The sequence below is a fragment of the Aspergillus pseudoviridinutans genome, assembly GCF_018340605.1.
Source record: "Aspergillus pseudoviridinutans IFM 55266 DNA, scaffold_3, whole genome shotgun sequence".
Lineage (NCBI taxonomy): Eukaryota > Fungi > Ascomycota > Eurotiomycetes > Eurotiales > Aspergillaceae > Aspergillus > Aspergillus pseudoviridinutans.
The window spans coordinates 3,703,829-3,729,119 of record NW_025091283.1 but is presented as its reverse complement, the minus strand read 5'-3'; the positions used below and the strand labels follow the sequence as shown (position 1 = coordinate 3,729,119).

The 25,291-nt window shown below is 49.9% G+C and overlaps 9 protein-coding genes and 4 non-coding genes across 13 annotated transcripts; 6 read left to right on the top strand and 7 right to left on the bottom strand.

Annotated features, from left to right (window-relative positions):
- Window positions 1-133: 133 nt before the first annotated feature.
- Window positions 134-1,370, bottom strand: Asppvi_005052 (WD-repeat containing protein SWD2; the record flags this gene model as incomplete). The annotated part of the gene is made up of 3 exons (XM_043300982.1): window positions 134-912; window positions 970-1,195; window positions 1,260-1,370. 3 exons carry the CDS (start codon window positions 1,368-1,370, stop codon window positions 134-136), a joined length of 1,116 nt encoding a protein of 371 aa, XP_043156917.1.
- Window positions 1,371-1,957: 587 nt separating this feature from the next.
- Window positions 1,958-3,186, top strand: Asppvi_005051 (putative mitochondrial oxaloacetate transporter (Oac); the record flags this gene model as incomplete). The annotated part of the gene is made up of 6 exons (XM_043300981.1): window positions 1,958-1,974; window positions 2,045-2,119; window positions 2,179-2,308; window positions 2,364-2,835; window positions 2,887-3,032; window positions 3,094-3,186. The coding sequence occupies 6 exons, from the start codon at window positions 1,958-1,960 to the stop codon at window positions 3,184-3,186; spliced, it is 933 nt and encodes a 310-aa protein (XP_043156916.1).
- Window positions 3,187-3,960: 774 nt separating this feature from the next.
- Asppvi_005050 lies at window positions 3,961-4,032 on the top strand. The gene has a single exon. It is a non-coding gene; the product is annotated as a tRNA-Glu (tRNA).
- A 355-nt stretch (window positions 4,033-4,387) lies between these two features.
- Asppvi_005049 lies at window positions 4,388-4,459 on the top strand. The gene has a single exon. It is a non-coding gene; the product is annotated as a tRNA-Glu (tRNA).
- Window positions 4,460-4,822: 363 nt separating this feature from the next.
- Window positions 4,823-4,894, bottom strand: Asppvi_005048. The gene has a single exon. It is a non-coding gene; the product is annotated as a tRNA-Glu (tRNA).
- Window positions 4,895-5,226: 332 nt separating this feature from the next.
- Asppvi_005047 lies at window positions 5,227-5,298 on the bottom strand. Its single transcript has one exon. It is a non-coding gene; the product is annotated as a tRNA-Glu (tRNA).
- Window positions 5,299-6,830: 1,532 nt separating this feature from the next.
- Asppvi_005046 (ribonucleotide-diphosphate reductase subunit RNR2) lies at window positions 6,831-8,277 on the top strand (the record flags this gene model as incomplete). Its single annotated transcript, XM_043300980.1, has 4 exons — window positions 6,831-6,860; window positions 6,938-7,183; window positions 7,285-7,618; window positions 7,670-8,277. 4 exons carry the CDS (start codon window positions 6,831-6,833, stop codon window positions 8,275-8,277), a joined length of 1,218 nt encoding a protein of 405 aa, XP_043156915.1.
- A 694-nt stretch (window positions 8,278-8,971) lies between these two features.
- On the bottom strand, window positions 8,972-9,576 carry Asppvi_005045 (SRP9/SRP21 family protein; the record flags this gene model as incomplete). The annotated part of the gene is made up of 2 exons (XM_043300979.1): window positions 8,972-9,394; window positions 9,505-9,576. 2 exons carry the CDS (start codon window positions 9,574-9,576, stop codon window positions 8,972-8,974), a joined length of 495 nt encoding a protein of 164 aa, XP_043156914.1.
- A 536-nt stretch (window positions 9,577-10,112) lies between these two features.
- Asppvi_005044 (WD40 repeat domain-containing protein) lies at window positions 10,113-13,363 on the bottom strand (the record flags this gene model as incomplete). The annotated part of the gene is made up of 5 exons (XM_043300978.1): window positions 10,113-11,702; window positions 11,868-12,429; window positions 12,613-12,776; window positions 12,865-13,031; window positions 13,162-13,363. 5 exons carry the CDS (start codon window positions 13,361-13,363, stop codon window positions 10,113-10,115), a joined length of 2,685 nt encoding a protein of 894 aa, XP_043156913.1.
- Window positions 13,364-14,571: 1,208 nt separating this feature from the next.
- Asppvi_005043 (2-oxo-4-hydroxy-4-carboxy-5-ureidoimidazoline decarboxylase) lies at window positions 14,572-15,278 on the bottom strand (the record flags this gene model as incomplete). Its single annotated transcript, XM_043300977.1, has 3 exons — window positions 14,572-14,631; window positions 14,699-14,798; window positions 14,875-15,278. 3 exons carry the CDS (start codon window positions 15,276-15,278, stop codon window positions 14,572-14,574), a joined length of 564 nt encoding a protein of 187 aa, XP_043156912.1.
- Window positions 15,279-16,825: 1,547 nt separating this feature from the next.
- Window positions 16,826-20,456, top strand: Asppvi_005042 (putative GPI-anchored cell surface glycoprotein; the record flags this gene model as incomplete). Its single annotated transcript, XM_043300976.1, has 4 exons — window positions 16,826-16,899; window positions 17,017-17,204; window positions 17,280-20,351; window positions 20,413-20,456. The coding sequence occupies 4 exons, from the start codon at window positions 16,826-16,828 to the stop codon at window positions 20,454-20,456; spliced, it is 3,378 nt and encodes a 1,125-aa protein (XP_043156911.1).
- Window positions 20,457-21,180: 724 nt separating this feature from the next.
- On the bottom strand, window positions 21,181-22,448 carry Asppvi_005041 (pseudouridine synthase PUS4; the record flags this gene model as incomplete). Its single annotated transcript, XM_043300975.1, has 2 exons — window positions 21,181-22,358; window positions 22,415-22,448. The coding sequence occupies 2 exons, from the start codon at window positions 22,446-22,448 to the stop codon at window positions 21,181-21,183; spliced, it is 1,212 nt and encodes a 403-aa protein (XP_043156910.1).
- Window positions 22,449-22,974: 526 nt separating this feature from the next.
- On the top strand, window positions 22,975-24,951 carry Asppvi_005040 (uncharacterized protein; the record flags this gene model as incomplete). The annotated part of the gene is made up of 4 exons (XM_043300974.1): window positions 22,975-23,179; window positions 23,293-23,558; window positions 23,621-23,779; window positions 23,839-24,951. 4 exons carry the CDS (start codon window positions 22,975-22,977, stop codon window positions 24,949-24,951), a joined length of 1,743 nt encoding a protein of 580 aa, XP_043156909.1.
- Between the last annotated feature and the right edge of the window lie 340 nt (window positions 24,952-25,291).

The window sequence follows — 25,291 nt, the reverse complement described above, 5'->3', positions numbered from 1 at the left end:
CAACGCAGGGAAAGCAGTATTGGAGGGAGGACAGCCCGCAGCAGCAACGCCTCTCATGTCCTTGGTTTGATCTGACCGCATCATAGCTAGACTTCTTTGCCCGTCGATACGAATGGGATCAACACGCGTATTCTTATTTTTCAGCCGACCGCGAATTCTCTTCTGGAAGCCAAAAGACTACCTCCTTATCGGCAGTAGCAAGCATGTTATACCGTGGGTTGTATTCTAGTATGGCGGTGCGACCACGGTTTGGTAGTTTGGTCATAGGCTGCAGGAGGGAGTTGGCATCCGGTGTCTGCTGCATATCCCATACGAGAACATCTGACTGGTCGCCGGAGCCCCCCAGAACATATCGTCCGTCCGGGGTAAAGCATGCGTCTCCTTGACCAGGTGGTTTTCCAGTTGTTGAGACAGGAGCTGCTCTGCCAGGGGATCCGTTCTTGCCGAGCAGAAAAGCCTTGATATTGCCTTCAAAGGCGTCGAGAATAAAATGTCCATGAAAGTCCGTCCCAACCATCAAGTGTTTTCCATCGTTTGAGAATTCAAGGCGAGTCCACGCTCTTCCACGTGTAGAAGGCGTGTATCTTTCTTCGTACGGCGCAAGATCGAAGGTGGAAAACGGAGCCTTGTCATAGTTGCGGAAATCGTATAGAAGGACTGACGAGGTAGATTGCGAAGCAATTGCGATCACGGAAGCAGAGGGATCGAAGGCAACCAGGTACGGCGTTGACAATTTTAACTTCCCCTGCGCATTCCTCGAGCTAAGATCCCAAAGCGCAACGGTGTCATCTTTTGAGCATGAGATAAATGCGTCGCTGCCAGGAGAGAGAGCCAAGCAAGTGACTTTGTCGGTATGACCGGAGAAGTAGCGCACGTAGCCCTCATTGTGAAGGTCCAGTAGTCGAAGAGAATCTGTTCAAACGTGAGTCCGGACGAATAGACCCATGGAGACCTTCGCGATAGACATACCATCGACCTTCGTGCTGGCGTGAAGGACTTGACGAGAATGATGCGTGAATCTCGCTAAATGGGCACCATATTTTTTGCTGGGGACTGATTTTGTAGATTTGCCCTCTTTAATATCGAAAATTTGAATGGTCTCGTCGTCGCCTGAAGCCACCAGGTAGTCGCCCTGATCATCAAAATCCAACGAGGTTACATAGTTGGAGGGTTCTTGCTTCGATCCTTTGAACGCCTATACTCTCGACATGGAGACAGTTAGACCAATGGATGAATCCAGAAAAGGGTCGTAGACTGACCTTTGCAGGACGGAAGCTACGAATTATATCAGCCACTTTCTGAGTCTGCATCGGAGCCTGAGGTTGCGACTGCTGCGACGGCACCTGGGGTTGCTGCTGGGCTTCCGACATGATTTATGGCTCGGTAGTTACGGCAAATCGATCGTCATAAACCCAGGGGGGATAAAGCAAGGATATTCAGTCAGCGTAGCAGTCGTCCACCGCGCCCTGTTAAACCCGTCCTATGGTCGGCTTCTGTGCCTACTGGTCCTCAATAACAACGGATTTGTTTGATGCGGGGAGCTTTGCGAAACTGAGCAGCAACGCGCGGAAATTTGGCGCGTTTAACCGACGCTAAGCGGAAGACTAGTTGATCCGCGCCGGCGGCTGAAGGATGCCGATCCGATCATCGGAGGCATTGGCAGTAAAGTGGCCAATCAGCAAAGCGGAATTAATCTCTCCGCCGCGATGCATCTCAGATTCGGGCTGCAATGCGACCATGACTGTGTTGGTCGCTTTATAATCTTAACGTTCTTCCTCATCAGCAGGTCGCCTAGAAGCAGGTGGGACGCCTTATTTCTGACAAAACCCACCGCGCCCCCGTTGCCAATTTCTTTTGATTCCTTGTTTCTACCCACCATCTCCACTGCTATCTCCTCCGTCGCTCCATAAGATCTCGGCTGTCGTCCACCGCTTGCAGGGATCGTTTGTCAGGCGTTATGTCGACGACAACAGGGTATGCGCCGACATTTTGTTTATGGCCTTATGGGTATAATTTGTGCTGATGAGAAACAATCGCTTTAAAGGGCATTCATTGCTGGAGGTATTGCAGCATGCGGTGCGGTAACGGTAACTCATAGTTTTGAGACTGTGAAGATTCGGTATGCCTTGTTCTCTTATCTGCTTTGATTGACGGGACTGACTTTCTCTCGATTTTCAGGTTACAGCTACAGGGAGAACTTCAGGCGAAAAGCGAAGCGGTCAAGAAATACAAGGGTGTCTTCCATGCAGTTAAGGTCATTCTGCAAAACGAGGGTCCCCGCGGGCTGTTCCGGGGAATCGGCTCGGCTGTACGTTGTCTTTACACGGTGGTTGAATCTTGGGTGCTGACGGGTGCCGACTTAGTACATCTACCAAATCTTACTCAATGGTTGTCGTTTGGGCTTCTATGAGCCACTCCGCAAGGGTATCACAACTGCTGTCTATAAGGATCCGCAAGTGCAGTCCCTCGGTATCAATGTCTTCTCAGGCGCCGCGTCCGGCATCATCGGTGCAGCAGCTGGGTCTCCTTTCTTCCTCGTGAAAACTCGTTTGCAGTCATATTCTCCCTTCCTTCCCGTCGGCACACAGCACGAATATCGAAACTCCTTCGATGGTTTACGGAAAATTTATACATCCGAAGGCGTTGGCGGACTCTATCGGGGCGTTGGAGCGGCTATGGTTCGCACTGGTTTCGGCAGCTCCGTGCAGCTTCCCACCTATTTCTTTGCGAAGCGACGCTTGGTGAAGCACCTGGGAATGGAGGATGGTCCAGCCCTTCATCTAGCCAGTAGTACGGTATCTGGTTTTGTGGTCTGCTGTGTCATGCACCCTCCCGGTACGTATAATTGGCCATTGTTCGATGATAGGCCAGCTAATTTTAAAACAGACACGGTTATGTCCAGAATGTACAACCAGACTGGTGATCTTTACAAGGGAGCATTCGATTGCTTCTTCAAGACTATCCGAAAGGAAGGTATATTTGCGATCTACAAGGGCTACTTCGCCCATTTGGCTCGTATCCTGCCTCACACAGTGAGTAACTCCCCGCTTATCGAGGCTACGCTTCACGGCTTAGTGCTGACTCGTTTTGTAGATCTTGACTCTCAGTCTGGCTGAGCAGACCAATAAACTGATGCGCAGATTCGAGGACCGCTTTCTTCCCGATTCGATAAAGGCGCGTGTCTAGCCCAGTTGGTTCTTGCCGCGACGGGGACGCCTTTGAGGGTCGGGAATAGGGCCAGTGATTAATAATGGGATTTCTAGACATTGATATTTTGCATTGTCGAGCGGTTGCAGCGGGAAKATCGCTCGAATCGTTGGGTATATACATTGGAGGCGTTGACTTCCGGGCCGTCCTGCTGCGATGCAGCTTGGACTTTTTGTACATATCAGTATATAATACATCGCGTAGACACTCGGTACAGTGGTATAGACTCGGTTTTTTTCTCTTCATATTTTGGGAGTCAGTATGGGGCTCTGTCACGGAAGCGCTGGCGGTTCGTTGGTGGCTTGCTTTCGTCAGATGTTTCGATGCCTTTGGGGATACACCGAGCCAACCTCTTAGCTCTCGGGCCTTGGTGGTTTCTGGTTACCGTTTGCTCTGCTAGTCGATGATAACGTTGTGGGTGTCTCAATGTTGACCTTTGTCCAGTTCCCAATCGCTATTGAGACGGTCTTGTGGACGCATCCCGCGGCAACGGATACACATATATATATGCGCATATCAGGATTGAACAAGAAGTACCACGAAACCTCTCATCGATTATGGGATAGCAACGCAGTTCTACATGATCCCACACTTGGATAGTATTAACCCACGATTCATCACCCTGATGATCAATCCACTCGGTGGTTAGGGAGCGCAAGGTGATATGGCTTTGGCGGCCTCAGTTGATATCAATACGTGAGAGTGCCTACTCTTGGCGTATGTAGTCAAAATCTGCCAATGCTTTCAACAATATCCGATGTGGTGTAATGGCTAACATCGCTGTCTCTCACACAGCAGCTCGGGGTTCGATTCCCCGCATCGGAAGAAGACAGAATCCACCTTTCAGTTTCCTTTTTGCATTGAAATTATTTTTTTGCCTTCCTATTGGCCGCCTTCTTCTCCTATTTGATTGCGTCTGGGAGGAAGCTAAAAAATCTCATGTTGTAGGACGCAAATTATTAAAGAGGCCGTAAGAGGTAGATATTAGTCTTGGCAATAGTACAATCTTCCGCCAAGAACAGTGGGTCAGAGTCTTGATCCAGCCAACCAATCGGAACAATACCTGTCTGTTTGGAACCGACCCAAGGTTACGGCACGACCCATATTCGCTGTGTTGCAGAATTTTTGATGTTATGCACGCAATATGTGGTTAAAAACTTGTGGATCTTTCCACAAGTTATCCGATGTGGTGTAATGGCTAACATCGCTGTCTCTCACACAGCAGCTCGGGGTTCGATTCCCCGCATCGGAAAAGAAAATACTAATTTTTTTACATTTTGTTGGTTTCTTCTCCAATACGATGCTGTCACTACTTCTTTGTCCCCTCTGCAATTGCTGGTCTCATCTGTGATTCGGTCTGCGCGTATCCTCCTTACTATCGCCCTATTACTAGATAATAGTGTTCATGCGGCCCCATTGAACAGCATCTACCTGGTCAGACTGGCAAACTTTGAAAGTACCACCTCCCAAATCACCATCAGCCCGCCTGTGGTAAGTGGATTGCGACTAAAAAAATGGTCCCCGGATCCGCGCTGCAAGTTATTGCCGGGGAGGAGGAGATAACTACCAACACACGACCCCAAAAACAAGCCTCGAAAGAAAGGAATTGGTTAAATTCCGATGCGGGGAATCGAACCCCGAGCTGCTGTGTGAGAGACAGCGATGTTAGCCATTACACCACATCGGAGTAACTGGACATAATCTTCCATCGTTACCTATAACAAGGGCATTGAGCCAATGGACAGGCAGTAGCTACTCGGACACTAAACCCCGTCGGGTGATGAGATGGTTACAATTTGCGTACTGCGAAGTTCACCTGGAATAGATGGGGATCTACCTCTCTATTCGGTAAGAACGCACAACCCGGCTTGCAGGGTTGAAGAGAATATCTTGCAACATCGATCTGCAATCGTCATTTCTAGGGTGATCTGCGGACTGAGCTATCCAAAAAGGAAAAAGAAACGGGAACAGCAAAGGGAACAGCAAGACCAAAATACTAAAAAATACCAAAAGGATAACTTCCGATGCGGGGAATCGAACCCCGAGCTGCTGTGTGAGAGACAGCGATGTTAGCCATTACACCACATCGGATGGCTTGTTGACGGAGCGCCGGATATGATATCAAGAGCTAGAGATGAAACGCGTCCCTCTAGGCACCACACCTAATGCTTAAGACATGTCGACATGTAAAAATGGCTGAAGATTTCTTGTCTGAGGGACCTCAAGACAGACAGCAATCAGGCAGGGCCTATAACAATGCCGCTGACGGATGGTGAAAAGGGCAACGACAATTAATCAGGCCTAGAAGGGTACAATGAGCTGATTTCTCAGATACATGTCATCTTAAGAGTGAAAAGGCCACCAGCTGGCATTAAGACGTGTTTATCTCCTCTTTCGTGCTCTTTCATGAACGGAGGGTAAACAGCGAAAGGGAGACCCACCCAGCAGCTAGGTAGTTCCAGCTTCAAGTATGAATCAGTATTAGGAGTCGAGAATCCAGGATGAATGCAAGGGATATACAGCGCAAAGCAAGCGGTAAACCGTATATACCCGTAAATCCGTTGTGGAAGCTAAATCTTCGAAAGCTGCCCTCAGTCAATTGGCTTTCCTCTTCCGAAATACCGCGTCGCACCCACCTTAGGCCTGATAAGGTCTCATTCCGCCGGATGGTGGAATCGAATGAAGTGCTAAGCCAGCTTACACGATCATTACTCAACCTCAGCTCGCAAATACTCAGCGTAGATGGGGCTATGGATGTGAGCAAGAATGCATGGTCGAACTTTAGTCGCGTCCTCGGCAGTGCGATAAGATAATGAGACACACTCGCGTGTGAGCTATGCAGGACAACAGGAGTCAATGTGGAAACATTCTAGAATGTCAATTTAAATCAAGGCATGTGGCGACAGGCACAAGAAGCAGGTCTAAAAATGAATACAGGTGCAGGCACTTTAGTGCTGGCTTAAGTCTGGTGGGCTCGCTTTCCAGAGTCTGATAGTTCTGAGTGCGAGTGCAGATGATCACATCACATCAGATCTGATAAGATAAGTATCTGGACGCGAATGACGCGACACTAAGACGTCACTCAGTAAGGATAATTATGGGAAAGTCTTGTCTCTGAAACCCATGAAAGCCAGTAATATTTCTGTAACGATCCAATATGTGAATCACATTTAACAAACTTGTAACTTGATCGGCAAGTCTGGGGATAATACGGAGTAGATGCAACATGACTGCCGCAGCTCGAGACTACCGAAGTGTATGAGCCAAGAAATACTCCTTCGAAAGACTGGAGGCGTCCAGACTTGATGGGGCTGCTGCCTTGCAGCCCAAGTGTTCGTCCCTGGCAGACGCGACACCAAAACACCAAAATACGTAATAAATGATTTTCCGCCAGCCACCGGGTCCAAAAAGCGCGCCAAGTCACGTGCGACGTGACTTAGCCCGTCGCGCTAGGGATCACGCTGCCTCGTCTCAAGCAAGTATTTCTGCTGGCTCTTCCTCCTTCCCAGCAGCTGCTTCCTCTCCATCCCATCTTCTCAGTCCAGTCTAGAAGCCTTTTCTTGTGTCTGTGTGATCAATTTGTTTTGCCGTTTGCCCTCACATTGCTTCAGACGCCCCACGAAATGGCTGCGCAAGTTACTCCTTCCAAGCAGGTACCTGATGTCACTTCCTTGCCTCCTACTGCAGACGCGTCACAGCAACAGAATACACTAACATTGCTTTCCTGTAGGCTGCGTCCTCTCTCGAGAACCTCAAGATGAGCGATTCACCTGTGAAGAAGCTCAACTTCGGAGTTGTGGGCAAGGAAAACGCGCCGTCGGCCACAACCCTAGCCGACGCGCCGGCCGAAAAGACTGCGGGAAAGCCTACGGAAGCTTCCAAGGTTGCCCAGAGTATCAAGGAACTCGAGGCAAACGAACCACTGCTTCAAGAGAACCCTCATCGCTTCGTACTCTTTCCAATCAAGTATCACGAGGTGAGTGGCACGTCCACAACGCGTCACGCGTAAAGTGGTTTCCTCCGCGCCATGCCCTATGTGTGCATTGTTTGCTAATGTGCCCCGCTTCCTCGACGCAGATTTGGCAAATGTACAAGAAAGCCGAAGCTTCCTTCTGGACCGCAGAGGAGATTGATCTCTCCAAAGATCTGCACGACTGGAACAACCGCCTGAATGACGATGAGCGTTACTTCATCTCTCATGTCCTTGCCTTCTTCGCTGCCTCTGACGGAATTGTCAATGAGAACCTGCTGGAGCGCTTCAGCAATGAGGTGCAGGTGCCTGAGGCTCGGTGCTTCTACGGCTTCCAGATCATGATTGAGAACATTCATTCGGAGACATACTCCTTGCTGATTGATACATACATCAAGGAGCCTAAGCAACGGACCTACCTCTTTGATGCCATTGATACCAGTATGCTATTGTCTCTTCCTCTTGTTTAGAGCAGTCACTAATTTTTTCCAGTTCCTTGTATCGCTAAGAAGGCCCAGTGGGCCATGAGATGGATCTCGGATAAGGAATCTACTTTCGCGCAGCGTCTTGTGGCCTTCGCCGCTGTGGAGGGGATCTTCTTCTCTGGATCTTTTGCTTCCATCTTCTGGCTCAAGAAGCGTGGATTGATGCCTGGTCTCACTTTCTCCAACGAGCTCATCTCTCGTGACGAGGGACTGCACACTGACTTTGCCTGCCTTCTGTTCTCGCACTTGAACAATCGCCCCGACAAGAAGGTTGTTGAGGATATCATCGTTGAGGCTGTGGCCATCGAACAGGAGTTCTTGACAGACGCTCTTCCTGTCGCTCTCCTGGGCATGAACTCTAAGCTGATGTGCCAGTATATTGAGTTCGTTGCTGACCGGCTGTTGGTCGCTCTCGGAAACAAGAAGTATTACAACTCTCCAAACCCCTTCGACTTCATGGAGAGTATCTCTCTTGCAGGAAAGACCAACTTCTTTGAGAAGCGTGTTGGTGACTACCAGAAGGCCGGTGTCATGGCCAGTACCAAGAAGGATGCCAGCCAGGACACTGCAAAGGACGCCAATGATGGAGGTCTCAGCTTTGACGAAGACTTCTAAACCAACACTGAACAACTTATACCCAGCTGTGTGCCATGTTCGGGACCCTTGGAGTGTCTCTGGCGCCTGCCATTTGATATGAAGATAATTGTCTCGTTTGCTCACCTTCGTTATTGATTTATGATGTTTCTATTTTTGAGGGTTACGCATGGGTACGGCGTTGGGAACTGGCGGAATTTTTCTTTGTGTCTGTATTATGAGTCTTCCGCTCCGCCATTCAAAAGATGTTCGGCATATAATGAGTGTATGGACGGATGCAATGTATTTAGTTAGAAAGGGTAGCACTATACATTCCACTTGGATATTTCGATAGATTTTTTAAATAGTTCTTCGGCTGACTTGTACCCAATCTTCATGGAATATGTAATCTGCTGATAATGAATGATTCACACGCTCCAGATCCGCTTCGTTATGCAAGTCATGAACCCTCCGTCTCCGCTCTTCCTCGAGTGCCGTCAATTTAACCCTGCTGGTGCGCTTCGACGGAGTCTCAGTTCAGACGCACGAAACCGGAGCAAGCTGCTCTCATCATCACAGCTGCTCCGAGGGTCTACATCAAGTCTCAGATCGATCGATCAGAGGCGAAACAGCGAGCAGCACCACTTCGTAGGCCACAGTAGTCATCATCCGTGCAGTATCTGGTGACGGACACCCATCTTTCCTCGTTCAAATACGCTCGTCCTCTCGGTACTCATCACCTCTTTCCCTTCCCGCCTTTCTTCTTCGATTTCCCACCCTTAGCACCCGTATCCGTCTTGCTCGCATTCGCACTCGCAGCCTCCTCGACAACCACCGGAGCGTCCGTCATCTCCACATCCGCTGCAGCTGAAGCAGTTGTCGTCGGCGCCGGGCCCGAGAGCCCCAGCCCCGCGGCGTTCGCACCGCCCGCCAACTTGCCCAGGCTGGTCACCAGTCGACCGACCTCCGCGGCTTTATTCGTGCGGTACTTCAGGCAGATACCTGCGGTTGGGTTGTACGTTTTCAGGGTGAGGACTGCGACAGGGGTGGCGGCAGTTGAGGCTGGGGAGTTGGTCGTCTCGGGGGTTGGTGTCGCGGAGGGCTTTTTCTGTGCTGAAGGTCGTTGTGAGGGGAAGCCGTATTTTGTTGTGATGCGGGTCTGCGCGGTTTGCGTTGGAGGGTTAGTCACGGTCAATGAGGTTTGGCTCGTGGATAGGGAGTTCTGAGGGGTCCATTGCATGAGGTAAGATCCTCCTGGTCTAGACGTACAGTCTCCGGGTATGCTTCAAGCAGTAGAGCGGATTGTTCCAGGAAGGCCTGGCTTGTGGGTAGGTATGGCATCTTGCACCGGTTGATTTCTCCTCTTTCTCGGAATTGCGCGCGCAATGGCTAGACTGTTTGTGAAACGGTTCCAGATGCAGAAGTGTTGGCTAATGGCTGGACTGCGGGGGATTTCGTCTATGGTGGATGCAATTGAGCTGGAGGTGGAGTGCAAACTGCGGACATTTGACAACGTGGAGTCGGAGAACGATTTCATTTCATTTCACCGTGGCCGAGGCTTGGCAGGGCAGCCAACTGGACAGGAAAGAAATCTAAGCGCCAAAAATGGACTTTGCACCAAGATTTGACTAACCGAGTGTCATGGACACGTTAATAATGATATTTTTACAGCTCAAGTTCATGGCAAAGGAAACATCCCGTCATCCGTCATCCGTCATGATCATCCATCATCATCTCGTGTACTGTACAAGCTGCTAAATACAACGGCCCCTGCAGATTTGAATCCAAAATTGACAAGTGACACCCAAAATGCAAAATATACTCTAGAGAATAGAAGAACATATGCAGAACTGCACATAGATAAGCTCCAGCTGTGCTTAGCTGAGAGGTCGATCACAGCGCACGCAGATCAATTTCTGCTTCCCGCTTCGCGACTTGGTTGCTCGAAAGTTCGTCCCTTGGCAATTATCACACCTGAGCACATCTCCCTCGTCTCCCTCGCCTCCCTCGCCGTTGGAGGAGCCATAATCGCTGCTCAAAGCGCTGGCAACACTGAATTTGCGTCCCGGAACAGATAACCTATTCGGATCCCGTGGCTGCGATGGTGTTTTGTTCTGCGCCGCCAGCGCATCATGGGCGATCTTGTTCCAGAATGCATAGCTCTGTTGGCCCTGTAGCCACAAAGGGTTGTCCTTGTCCTTTCCCTTAGCGACTATTGTCCTCGCGGTCGGGGCTATTCCGACGTCCTCCGCGTTCCGCTTGGAGGCTTCTACACTGGCCCGTCGACTGTCAAAGGATGACTTGTACCCAGATGGCGGTGGAGACACAGTGAGCGAGAGAGAATCGGGGGGTGCTCCGCCTGAAAATTGACGCACTGGACTTGAGTAACGCGAAACATCGGGTATGGACTTGTGGGGAGACGGACTCCGAGTCCTCGTTCCACGACGGGAGCCTTCCCGCTTCGCTACGTCGTGCCCTATAACCGAGTTGCGCCAAGAGATGATGCGCTCTGAAGGTGTCTTGTGAGATGACTCCTTCCCGATCGAAGATGCAACGCTGTGGCGCGCTGAATTGGATCGGCGCAACAGTCTTCTCGAAAATGTGGAATGGGTGTCCCAATTCTCGTAGCGGCGCTTTTGGAACGCGCAGTCTTGCCGCAGAACTCTGATCTTGCCCGAATAATCGGCTACGATGATGATATTGCCTTCAGGGTGTGTTGAACGGGAGAGATATGATGGGGCTTCCTGCGCCAGCTTGCTGATGTCGGAGATGCGGTTTTGGCGAGCATTTTCCTTCTCTGCGGCGCTCACCAAGGTCACCGGAGGTGGATTGCAGATATCGTACACTGGGTCGTCTGAAAAGCCCAAGACCTGCTTTGTCTTTGAGGGAGCCATCACAGCTGCGGTGACAATAGCGGACCGTGTCTCAAAAACCTCAACAGCACGCTTATCGAAGTCTTTCTCCACGGCACCTGTAGGCCAAACATATGCCCGGCGATCTTCACTCCCGCAAATGATATGTTTGCCGTCGTCACTAAAGGAGGCACGGATCTGACTGCATGTGTTCTCGTTGCCGCGATACTTCGCCTCCAGTGTCCTATCCCTAAAGTTGTACTGTCGTATCCGCGAATCATTACTTGTAATAAGAAGCTTGACCTCACCATTGGGATCGCCAGGAGGTAACGTAATGGTATCAATGCCTGTTATCTTACTGCCTTTGGCGTTGCGGCCTCGTGCGGATCGGACATGTATCTGCCCAACCGGCTTCAACCCGTCCGTGTCGTATATGTTGCACATACCATTGAGACAACCGGCAATTGAGTGCCTACCATCAGGGGTGAAAGCGACCGATGTGATCATATCCGGGACCGCGGCGACGAACGCCACGCTTTTGTCCGGGATGCTCCAGAGACGGAGTTTAGTGTCGAGGGACCCTGCAAGGAAAAACCGATCGTCACGGGGGTGGAACTGGATAGAAGTTACGAAATCACTGTGCTGAAAGCAGCATAGACACTCCGACCTTGTCACATGCCACAAGCGGACAGTCTTGTCCATTGAGGAAGACAATAGAAAGTTATTCTGATCACCCACGTCAGACTCACATTATAAGCCTCTTCGATGTGAGACTCGTACCTTACTCCAACTCAGGTCCAGCACGCTTCCACTGTGACCTTCGTACACTTGGATCGGCTTGGTCCTGAAGACCGGCGCCTTCAGCCGGGGAGGCTCGTCCCCGTCTTGAGCTTCTTCGCCTCCACCGAGTCCTTCTTCTTTACGATCTTCCGGAGAAGCAATGACGGCCCAAACGCGCACTCTTCTGTCTTGACCTGCCGCTGCTAGATACTTGCCGTCCTTCGAGAATGACAACGCCCATATTGCTTTTCCGGCATTGCCGCCGCTTAGTGTGCCTGTCGTCGATCCGGTTGCATCCTTTACCGAGTGGTTCGAGGGTGCCTCTGTGTCAGTCAATTCCTGCGCGAGAAAGACCCTACTGAACGTTTTGTCTTTCTTGTAGTATGCCTTCACCTTGATGTACTTTGGCGGAGGAGGAAACTTGGGAAAGAAGCCTATCGGTTGTGCCGCGGCGTTGGCATCCATGCGGAATGTGTCCGGTTCCGAGACATCGTCCTCTGCTTCAGACAGATTCTCTTTCTTTTTGCCCCCAATTATCCGACTGAGGAACGATACTCCTTTCCTGTGAATCCCAAATATGCCTCGTTATTATCAAGTAGTTGTTCGGAAAGCAGTGACGAGAGCTTCGTTGTTGGAGGGGAAGAGGATGGAGTTAGGGGTGCATCTGAAAGGGGATCATATGTTGGAGGACGAATGACAGATAGTGAACTGTTGAAACTGGACTGAGCGAGAATGTGCCACGTACTTTTTCTCTTTGGGAGGCTTCTGGCGCAACACAGAATCCCCCGGGATCGAGCCCTGCTCAGCTGGAGAGTAGTCGTTCGTTCCGCCAGCTTCCGCTTCATATGATGCTCTTCCAAGGAGTTTCAGAGGAATTGATCGTTCGGTATTGGTGCGCTTAATAATGTGCTAAATTCGGCAGTAGCGCATCAGTCCTCAATGCGTTTTCTTCTAACATGACATTGTATTGTAAGGTGATTAATGCGAAGAAACTCACTTGCGACAGGGGATCGATTGCGCTCGAATCTGCGCTGGGCCCATAGAGCGTCGGGGAGGAAATGGAGTTTCTGCCATAAGTATTACTCTGAATCGGCGATCGGGCATTCTTCTTCGTATCTTGCTGATTTGCGCTTGAGCCTGATGCATTATCGGACGTGGCAGAACCTATTAAGTCTCCGAGAAAAGCAAATAACCATCAGCAGGTGACACATTACAGAATCATTGGTGCTTGAATCGCGGGGAGCCGGAACGAACGGGGCTGATTTGTTTGAATGACGATAAGAGTTGCACATACCGACAGGGAAGGACTGTGAAGTCCTTAAAAATCCCGGTGTAGCGACAGCGGGACTATCATTCTTATTGCTGTTATCGTCATTGTGATGGCCCTCCTTGCGACTGCTCGCGGTGGTGGTGATGATTGCCGGCAACGCGGGGGCTGTCGAAGCCCGCGACACCTGGACCCTTTGATCGTCCGTCTCCTGCGAACCCTCCGCCATAGTGAGCTTGAGGCTTGTAACTGTGCATGTGGATTTTAGGTAGAGACCGGTACGATGTATAGGAGAATTTCTGCAGGTGTGAAGCCGGGTGGAGAGGACGTAGAAGAGGCCATAGAAGAGAATGACAGGGCTCTAGGAAACTTGGAGCAGGGTCATGTTGACTCGGTAGCTAACAAGGATGAAGATAATTGATAAGAATAGTATAGTTAGATAGATTAGTTAAGTGGTCATAATAGATTATCATTACTCTGGCCCATCCTTCTTTTGTGTTTAGTGTGGTTGAATGAAATGAAAGTGGACGGCAATATCCGGATGAGGGCTTACAGTAGAATGGATGACATCAAAGCGGGACATTAGTAGTATAGTGCTTTTGCCCTCTTATCTTCTCAGTTGGAGAGATTTGGCAGTTCCATACTTTTCATTCTAATAATGATGGGATCCATGGTCATGGTAGAGCTTACACACAAGGCCACTGAGCGAATGAAGGACCTCGGGGTTTTGGAAGGTCTGGAACAAGTGGACATTTACCATGATTCTGTCATGAGAAGGAACCGTATTATGATCTAGCCATGGTGATAGGAACTCTGCGGGCCTGCGGCAGAGGGATCAGGGTCTACGGAACACGGAGTAAAATAATAGCCTAAGACGAGTCATTGGCGGCCACTAAGCATAATCTGTCCAACCATACACCAAGAGGAGGTTTCAAACAAACTTGGATAATGACGGATGTGCACGGCAACCAACAATGTCTTGGACACTTGGCCAAACCTATAGATGCAGTCCTTTGCACCCAGTTGATGGGCTCTGACAGAGATAAACTTCTCTAGAAGGAAAAATATCTAGATAATGGCCAGTATTCACAGTACACAGGGCAGTGGGCCTGCTCTTGATGTCCCACTTCTAGCATTGCCACGATTATCACACGATCCAAGACTAAATCCAAGCGCAAGACCCCGATAATAATAGTGAATATTAGCCTCGTTCGAAGCGTTTCTGGAAGCAGCCTAAGAGACAGCGCGCTATTGGCTATTGCAAAATAAATCAACCCATCGCATAGGTTGTCAGACATCCATCGCTCTGCGAAGACAACATCGTGAAGAAGTGCATCAGGTTTTAAGAAGGACTGAATTGATCATGACTGTGTTCTCAGGTTCTCATGTTCTCATGTTCTCATTCAGGATCTATTGATTCAAAAATAATATACAAGCTCAATTCAATGACGACTGCTCCAGCTTTTTAGCTCGATCTTTGGCTATATCACACATTGCCTGTCAATGAATGCCAGGATTAGCGGGTTGTTCGTCACCGACGATGTTGTGGATCAAAGGTACGCACCTGGATGGTTTCCTGTCTTTCGCGCTCGATATCACCTCTTTCAATCCTCTGGCGCATTTCCTCCATAATGACATCTCTGTTTCTTCCATTGACAAACGTTCTAGGTCAAGTGATCGGAAGGCATACGGTCAGCATACAGAAGACATTGAATGCTGATACTTCGACAAAGCACATACACAAATCTCAGTCCCGGAAATCTCTCCTCATATTCGACATTGAGTAGCCTCAATTTCTCCGCTTGTTCTTCTGCCCCTGTATTCAAATTGGCCTGCTCTCTCTTACTGAGCTCGCTTATATGTTCTGTATCTGCAGCTTTAGGCCGTCCAAGGCGAGGATGCGACCCCAAGATTCCCGCGAGGATTTTATCGTCCGTGGGAGAATTTTGGGGGGAAAGTGCAGACATTCGCCGGCCTACTGCATCGATGAGACTGTTATACGAGGAAAAAGTCTGGTTGGATAGGATCGGAGCCATCAGCGTGTGGAGTTCTAGTGATGGCTCAAAGAGGGTATCGAGAGCTTTGAATTGCTCATCCTGTGGTAGAGACGGTAGTGATGAGATTGGAGGAAGACTGGAAGACATGATGATCGACGTTGCAGCTTTCAGCACCTTCGCCGGTACCTATGCGAATAATATACCGGATCGTGATATGAATCGTGAAGGAAGTTGGAGGGTCGCCTGGTGATAAATACCAGGACCAATGGATTCCACCCCGCATCGGGAGTCTCCGAGTGGTTGTTGCTGCGGACAGAGGCGGAGAGCTCCAGGGCGGATCGACTCCATTATGGAGGTGGGTGATTGAAAATATCGGCCATTTAGAGAGGTATTTATGGAATGAAAATGAAGAATTATTGAAGAAGGATTGATCCAGATTGACGTCGATTGGAATGCTGGATTGACGTTTCTATCTACTCCATCTGTAAGAAGCTTATCTGGAAGTAAGGTTATTCCTCAGAAGCTGCCCTGTAGCCCACGATAAGAATGTCGGAACCAAGAGAGTTGACATTTCTGGCGCCGACTGCCCTGATTGTAACGAAATTTAGGGCCATTCCATGCATGTAATGGCCGATCTGTGCTTGCATGAAAATGTGGAGATATAACTATCACTTCTTCTGCCTATCCAAGTTTTGTATAGGTCTAAAAAGGATTACACCATTCTTTCTTCAACTGGTGAGAAGCAGTTTGTGTTGCATTACCAGGTTGTCATTTTTAATGGACTATCATATAGAATACAGTGTATCTATGTCCTAAAAATTGAAGTATTTCTAGCAGCAATACTCTGATGATAGATATACTTGAATACAGGTCTGTGACGGGAGATTAAGAATAACAAGGGTATGGCAACTGCACAGAACAATATCTCAGCTGGTGCATTAATACTATTGAATATCTATAGCCTGTACCTTGGCTGACAACAATATATAGATCACAGTTCCTCCAAACAATAGAGGTCACCATCAAGCTCTGAAAGGTTGTCTGCAGTTGGCTGAATTGCTTTGTCTCTAAAGCCATCACTCGTTCTGATTGCCCAGTCACAATGAGAATATCTCCTGCTGTGAATCTTATGGAATTCTCTGATACTTTGATTCTTGGAATCTTCTATCAATAGATCATACCTCGCCCTGATCTCACCAATTCTCCTTCGACTCGACCAAGTACCTGACCAAACATCTGCTAATTTTCCCTGTCTTGGGCCTAATTGCAATCGGGCCAAGGAACGTGGGGATGTTTCGACCCGTCCCTATCTCTGAAAGTGGAGGCAGCTAGTCCTCCACTAGGAGTGCCCCTGAACTCCTGAGAGGTTCGTGAGGTAGATACATCTCCGTCAACGGCGTTCAAGTCCCTCTTTCAACCTGTCAATCCCTCAATAGCGACGGACTTTCGACTCTTTAGGTGGCAGTGCCTGATCTGGGCAGGGCCTCGATCTGCACGCGTGTCGTCTTTTTCGCACACTCGTTTTAAAGCTTCACCAACTGTTCGCCAAAGTCGACTGCAGTCCTCCTTCCTTTCGATCTCTATCTACACTCATTGAACAACCCCTCCTTTCAGGAGTTGACGATTCGTCTTCCTTGTCTATCATTCCATTGTGACACCTGAACCGGATATCCGCTCCCAATGCGGTTCCAATCATGTCTCTTAATGGGCTAGATAATCCCGCTGTCATCGAAGCCTACCAGAGCGCTCTGGCCGAAGCGGGAGGATGGTTAGTTCACCTTCATCAATGAATTTCGATCGGTCGCAATTGCGTCGCGTGGCTGTGAATGATAATAGTTAGCGCGTTATCTATGCGAGCTGACACTCATTGCCCCATGGTATCTAGGTTTCTTCTCCGTTACGTATCAAGGGATGAGGTAACTCTGCTTGACCGAGGAACAGGCGGGGTGCCAGATGTGCGGAGTGCGATCGACAGCTATGAAGAAATCTCCCCTCTCTACGGTTTCTTACAATATCGGCGGAGGAAGGTGGTGCTGAGCTACCTGCCAGAGGGTCTCTCGAGGCTTATACAAGGTACTTCCACCCTGGCCCGATTGTGTGCTCTTTTCCCGCCAACCTATAATCTCGCTGACGCGACCTTGTGTGTAGCCCGAACCACAGTGCAGTTTCAGTCAATCTTGGACAAGTTCTCACCCCACGATACTGTGTTCTCCTTCATAAAGTCAGCAGATCTTACTGAGAGTGCGCTGTCTTCTGCGTGCCTGTTACATGCTGCTTCAGGTTCTATCACCTCCTCTTCAAGCTCCCTCCGCCGTCGCAGGCTGATGGAAATTGCTGAAGATGCAGAGGAAAACAATACGACCAAGGACCAGGCGCAAGCCCCAACTCCACATGCGGACAATCGACAAAGGTCAACCAGCCATGTATCCGAAGCCACCATAGTGCCCCCATCAGTCATGTCGAACGCGCGAGAAAATCCCAATGGCGACGAATCTGCCCTCGTCGCAAAGAGCCCACAGGATTCACAAGCCAGTGATCAAGTCTCTATCTCCTGGGATAGTAGATCCGAACGCCCCGCTTCACGAAGGAGACTTGAGGATGACATATCCTACGCACCATCCGAATCGCGTAGGTCTACACAGTCGGCCAGGCCGTCGCTCAGGGACCTTGAGCGTGCGAGTACGTACACCCCGAAAGTCAAGCGTGGCCCTCGCCCTTCGATAGACGGGAGCGGGCGTCCTCGCACGGCAGGTAACCTGTCTCGAAACGCCGAGCAGCGGCCAGTAGCCTCTTTACCGGCTGGTGTTAGGACATCTTCGTTGCGGAAAGGCAACCCGAGCCCATCTCGTCCCCGTTCTCAAGGAAGCCCAGTGGCATCCGTGTCCAGCCGAACAGCTCCCCCTGTCCCGCCCTTGTTGGTCCCGCCATTGTCAATGCCGATTTCGCGGCCTCAGCTTTCACCTGGTGCTAAATCACTGAGTGCTCTGTCTTCGTCTGGCACCTCAAACGAAAAGGAACGGCTGATGAAAGCACTTCAGCTGCGAAAAACTCAAATGGAAAAGCGTGCGGCGGAGAGTAAAAAGGGTCGCAAGGGGAAAGATGAGAGATTGACAGATGTTGACGAGAATAAGGAGAACATTGATCAGGCTGATGACAAATCGAAGCATGATCAAGAAACTGCAGCGGTGACCGAAGATAGCAAACAGCCTTGTCCTAAGATGCAGCTTTCCATTTTGCCTAGATCAATCGCACTTCCGGAGGAAAAGCTTGCCCCTGCCGAAAAGCTTGCTACGTCCGACTCCACAACACCCGATTCCGCCGTGGGTATGGAGGTCGCCAACTTCGATGACGAACAGATTCCCAATCAGTCGCTTCTGAGAACAGGCCTCGCTCTTGCAGCCAACCCAGAAGAATCATTGGAGACAGACCAGTTACAGGCGACTCAAGTGCCTCCGAAGATTGAAGCGGACGCTGCTGACAGAGACTTGACCGCGTCCGTTGACAACGACACTAAAAGTGGCCCCGGCTTGCCTAGCGCCGACATCCACGTCCCACCCCAGGGCATTGAAAAAGCTGCAACAGAGGAAACCCAAGAAATTGTTCCCTCTCTTTCACATCTGGATAATTATCCTGTTACTGGCCTGGACGAGGCTTTAACAGTGACTGACCCTGTCGATTTAACCCTGCCCCAATCCATTCCTATTCCCGACTCGCCAACTTCCAATTCACAGTCGAGCTCCACTCCTGCAGCGACGGTAATAGCACCTTATCCCGCCGAGCCGCAGAATGACTTGATCTCTGAGACCTCGAATGCGGATTCGAAGTACGTGAATACTCGAAAAGACAAGCGCAAACCTCAGCTCGAGCCTATTCAGGTGCCCACTCCAGACTATTCTGATGACGAAAATCTCCTTTCGGATGATTCCTTCATGGAAGAATTGAAAAGCGCCACTGTCGAGGAAGCGAAGCCTGTTTCGGTCGGAAAGTCGCCGTTGTCGCCTGTCTACCCAAATAACAATGACCAGATAAGCTCTCATGCTTGGAAGAATTCGCGGGCAGTTTCGAACCCGAGCGCCCTAGGACACCAATTTTACAATATGCAGTCACTCTCAGGGGACAGATCCGTGTCTGGTCCTTATGGAGACATGGATAGCGGAACAGGTCCTGTGCTTGTGGCCAAGAAGATCAATGTATCTTCAGGCATCTCAAAGCGCATCAAAGCTCTGGAGAAGTTTTCGAACAGCCGTGAAACATCATCCAACTCAGGGTTGAATCTAGCACCACCTACTGCATCCTCTTCTTTCGAAGCTCTTCGAAAGCGAGCATCCGTGTCGCTAAGTGGGGGCAATTCTGACGCAGGCTCAATTTCCCGGCATGGCTCTTATTCTCCGGAAGCTTTCTCCCGAGCCCCTAGTGTCAAAGGCCGCGACTCACAATCTAGTACGAATGCTGCATGCACTACGAGTTCAATCTCGGTGACTGCTCGGATAGTCCGCGACGCAACCAATACTCCTAGCGATTCAAAACCAGACCTGCCAGACACGGGCGTACTCAATCTCCAAGCTAGTCCCTTGACCGTTGAACGTGGGTCTCTTGAACCGACGATTACCAAATCAGAAGAACGTAGTATGTCTTCGTCTTCTACGACTTCTGGTCACCAGTCTCGAGCCGCTTCGGTGTCACGATCTGAGAGCAGATTGTCCATCACCTCTATCTCGAAAAAGGAAGAGGCCTTTTTGGCGAAGTCGACCAGCGATTTATCTTCGTCGCCTGAGGAGAAGAGGGCCTCTCGCGCTTCTCGACTCCTACGCCGCATGTCATCGATAACGTCGAATTCAAAGAAGAGCGTCATTGGGGCATTCAGTCCTTCCGTCAAGGAAGAAGAAAGCGAACCGGCTGCTGCTGAGAAGCCGAAGGCTAGCGTGAGCACCGCGGCAATCGACGTCGGCGAGGTCAATGTTCAGTTCCCTGACACCCTCCTCTGGAAGCGCCGGTTCATTCGGATCGATGACAAAGGATATCTGATATTGACCCCTGGAAATGTTGATTCAAGCAGCCGCAACATGATCAAGCGGTACCATCTGACTGAGTTCAGAACACCCTGTATACCGGATGAAGATCGTCAAGAACTGCCTAACAGCATTTTGCTTGACTTCTTGAACGGCAGCACCCTCCAGTGCGCCTGTGAATCCCGACAAGGACAAGCCTCTGTACTCCAAAGTAAGTCGTCAATAACGCACTTGCAACCTTCTTCAGGCTACAGAGAGCTAACATACGACAGCACTCATTGACGCTCACAGTGCTCATCAGCAGTCACTGCCCTGATATTCTCATTTATCGCATAGACTACCTTCGGATCATTGTTCTGTCTTTCTGAAATCGTACCTGTTGGCCTCACTTTTCTCTTCTAAATTTCCTTTCCAGTGTTCTTTTGCCAAATTGCTCCTTTTTCAGCGGTATACCCCACCAAAAGCGGTTCTCCTTTGTTCCACTACCGACTGTGTCTGACTATCTAACTTGCAACCTTCTCCTATCTCTTTGCGACATTTACTCAGCAATTCCTTGAACCTGATGAGATGCATGATCTGATGAAATAGATCCATTGCATGGAAATATCTCCTGCTTGATGCGGAGGTTGATCCTCTTGATTAGTAAATGTGCTTTATCCATTGGCTTAGACCTTGCAATCTTACATCTCCATTCTTGGGTTGAAGCAGCCCGCCACCATACTGGCTTTCTTTACATGGATTACTCTCATTGTCGAATGACCTGCAAGATCCCCTTTCTGAAGAGTTTGGGAAGACAAGCCCCGCTGTGACTGAGACAGAAGCCAGGTCGCGGCAAGTACCGATACCATGAGATGGCTGTGCAGGTTTACCGAAGCTATCCAGAAACCCTGGAAATTATGAATAGGAGGAAATCAAAGAAAAACTCATCAAGTAGAATCACCATATTAAAAACATTGGTCACGCTGTCTATTGTACACAGGTATTCTGAAATATTATAAAAAAACTTTTAGATAGTGACCGAGTTCTATGTCTGAATGGACTTATTCTGTGTTCGCTTCGGCTCTCTTCTTCTCCCACTCCTCTAGGAATCGTTTGACTTTCGGACCCCAAACATCCTCACCGGCTTCGAGATCTTTATACTCGAGGACCTTGTCAGACTCCAGCTCGAAATCCGCTTGGCGCGTTCGAATGAGCGAGCTCATAAGACCACAGCTACCGAGAGCCTTGCCCAGATCATGCGCCAAAGAGCGGACGTAGAAGCCAGACGAGACGGTCATGGTGATTTTCACAGCAGGAGGTTGAGAGGAGGGTTCGTTTGCCGGCGTGGTAGCTAGTCCCGAGGAACCACTTGAGGGCTCAGCCTGCGCCGGCGCTGAGTCGCCATTGGCAGTGATCTTCTGTTTCTTCGCCGCCGTTGKAGCAAGCTGGGCGTCGGTGGAAGATGGAGCATCCACGTCGTCTTTCGTGGGCTCCTCAGCAGACGGCGGTGTCTTACGTTTTGTAGCTGTTGATGTCTCCTGTTCTCCGCTATCCTCTGCCGGGACCTCGGTCTCAGCAGATGAAGCTACAGGCAGGGAATCATCTTTTGCCAGAAGCCTTTCCGCAACTTCCTTCTCCTCACCGGCAGCCTCTTCCTTGGGCCACTCGTACTCGTGGGTGCCGGGCTCGTACCACTCGAGAATGCGCAGATCGCTCACTTCCACGGGGCGTGACTGGATCTCGATTGGAGGCTCCTTGCCCTCCCGCGCATACTCGTAAAGCTTCTTACCCTGGACCTTCAGCGCCGAGAAGATAGGCGGACGCTGCATGATCTTCCCTCTGAACTGCTCGAGCGCCTTCTCAACCGCCTCCCGAGTGATATGCTCGTACGGGGCCCGTCGGACGATCTTCCCAAGCTTGTCGTAGGTGTCCGTCTCCGCTCCAAAAAGCACAACCGTTTCATAGGTCTTTGTGCACCCTAGGAAGTCGTTGAGGTTTTTCGTACCCTTGCCCACACCCGTGACTAGCACGCCGGTCGCCAATGGGTCGAGAGTGCCTCCATGTCCGATCTTGACGTCCAGGCGCCTCGAGCGGCGCCTGTTGCGCTGGTAGCTGCTCTCTCTGTTCCGTCGCGCGCGCTCCTCGTCGAGCCAGGGTTTGAAGAGCTTGGAGGGGTTGAAATGGTGCTGAAGGGTTCGGATGACATCGGCCGATGTGACACCTTGAGGCTTGTGGACGGCTGTTGGACATTAGCGCTATTTCTTATCATGCTCCGGTGCGTACGAGAACACATACCGAAGACGCCCTCGTAAATCTTTTCTCCAGACATGGTGGTACGAAATAATCTGAAGCCGCGACGGAATCCCATCAGCCGCGGGGAGGTGGATTAAATATGGTTATGGGAAGACTGGTGGCAGGTAAATAAGCTGATCAATAAATGTCCAAAAGTAGAAAATCGATAACGATCGATCAATATGCAATGGAGCTAGCTGGCAGTTTAGCAATGCACTTCTCAAATAACCACTCTACTACTAGAAAAGAGAGCAGTATTGCCGGGTACGATAAAGAAGATATCTCAGCAAAACGGTACGGTACAATTATTTCGTGCATACCGGAGAATTACCAAGTTACCTGGCCCCATATTTCGTAAACAACGGGTAATTACCAGTCTGTCGGGGGGTGGGTAGGTGTGCCAGACAAAGGAAGGTGGTGCCTCGATTGACTCTATCGAACTCCATTCTGACCATCCTCACTCGATTTATTTCTTGGTCCTTCGATATTTGCGTTCGGCTTCTGAAGAAGCTTTCGTCAATTCCATTTCATATCAGTCAAGACACCATGCTGCTCCCCGAGACATGACATCGCGAGAAGATAGTGTCCTGGCCGCCAGAGACCCATCTCTTACAGACGAGAACGACTGGGAGGAGTTCAGTCTGTCTGAAGTCAGGGTCCTGGTGCCAGGCAAGTCCCGATATGCCAATCTTCTCACAGCATCTCCCAGCAACCCTGTTCAGGTAACGGGCTGTTTGGATGAGGTGGAGGAGGAGCAAGAGTCTCTAGGTATGTATTACTGGAGTTACAACCTTAATTGTTACACGTAGTACCTCTCACAAGTACCGCGATTTTCGTCTTTTTTAAACGGAAGCTGACTTGAATCTTGCCTATTCGGATAGTCCTCGATCCTGATTACATTACAAAACGGATTGTGATCGATAATGTGACCCATTATGCCTACGGCCAACATAGTGACGGTGAGGTTGGGGTCTGGATTGCTGGCCGTGCTGGCTGGTTTTCCATATCGCCAGCGAGGGGTTACCGACCAATGTTCAATGATGTGGTCGAGGCCATTGATCTGTTATATTTTTTGGCAGACCGACACCAACCGAAGGGACGAAGACGGAAGAATTGGAATCCAAGCGTTGAGTACCTGTGTGAGGAGGTGAGTACAGATTACATGGTTTGATGGACCTTAGGTGTCAGTCACTTACAGGATGCTTTTAGTATGTCAACCACACACATGGTATCTGCGAGGACGCTGATGATTCCGCCGAAGTCTTTTACAAACATCACAACTTCCTACTCTCTCGGATGCTGAAGGGTGAAGAGGAAGTAGAATGGACCAAAACGCAGCTATTCGAGCATTTGTGCGAGAAGTTTCCTGTGAGCAGGTTCCTCAGTACCTATCATCATGATTGCCTTTGCTGATGATCACAAAATAGGAGGACTATGAAGAAATTAAAGCTTCACACGAGTCAAAACAAGATGGGGAAGCTATGGACGAGGACAAGGATGAGGATATTGATGAGATTTCGGAAGAGTCAAAGCATGCGCCGGATCCAAGTGTGATTTCAAAGACGCAGGCAGACGCAATTTACCAGGTGATCCTTGAGTTGAAAGAGGCAGGACACTTGGCGAAGCGTCAGCTCAATCTTGATTTACTTGCCTCTACCCTTTTGAGCCGGTTCGAGATAGATAGTCCCGAGTATGCACAAGACCTTATCTCATCGAGGGCCAACATCATCCTGGAACTGATGGACGAAGCTAAGACCCCGAACTTTGACTGGTCACGGAAGGTTATCTATCGTGAGCTGAAGGCCGCGTCAAAGAGGAATGAACTTCAGCAGATTACACTTACTCCGTTGCGTCCCCGGACTTCTGAAGGAGAGTCCTCTGATGAAGAGAGTGAACACGAAGAAAATCGCAGACCACGAAGACGGCTAGTTCGCAAATCCGTGCTGCGCCCGAAGTCAAGCGCATTCTCCACTAAGCAAATTGGCAAGCGTACGCGAAGCACTGCGATCGACCCAGAAGATATGTCAGATGAGGATCAGGAAGGGATGGATGAATTCGAGACCCCCAGTAAAGTCCGCGGTCATGATCTGGTGCGGGACCCGCTATCAACCAGAGCAAAGCGAAGAACTCGCTCAATCCTGTCAGACACGGCCTCCACGCCTCAACACAAAACGCCTCTGCAGGAAACGCTCCAAAGCCGAAATACTTCCGTTTCTACCGCAGATCAGGTCCAGGACTCAGCTGGCTTAGACATTCCTCATGCCGACGATGTGCCATCTGATACATGGACTTGCCAGGTACGAGGATGCGGAAAGGTGATCAACAAGAGCAACACGAAGAGAGGCAAAGAATTAATTCAAGATCATTCTTTGGCGCATGCAGACGACACGAAGGCCAAACTTGACCTTGTTTTTGCGGAACAAAGGTTGAATATTAATATACGCGTCGATAATCTTCTCGAACGGATTCGCGAGATGGGGAACCATGACGCTGGGCTTTCCCTCATAGAGAACGGAGCCAACGGTCAAACGGGGTCATGAGAGAACTGCTGCGTATCACCGACTAGAAAATCCGCTGTGAAATGCTTAAAATATGCTGGTTTCGGACTCCAGACTGCTGTTGGCACCAACAGACACCAATGAGAGCTCGAGCAGTACGCAACTGTTCGACTATGTCCTCGGTGAGCATCATTGGCTTACATGTCGTTGGTCTGGTGCTGACTGGACTTGGTAGGTCGATCACCCCATCGATGAATAGGCCCACGAGTCTGCATACGAAAGGACTAAATACAGATCCATTCTATAATGAAGGACACGATGCATGCACGATTAACACATCACCGAAGACATGGCAGAGTCTGACATGGAGGCAACTACGCAT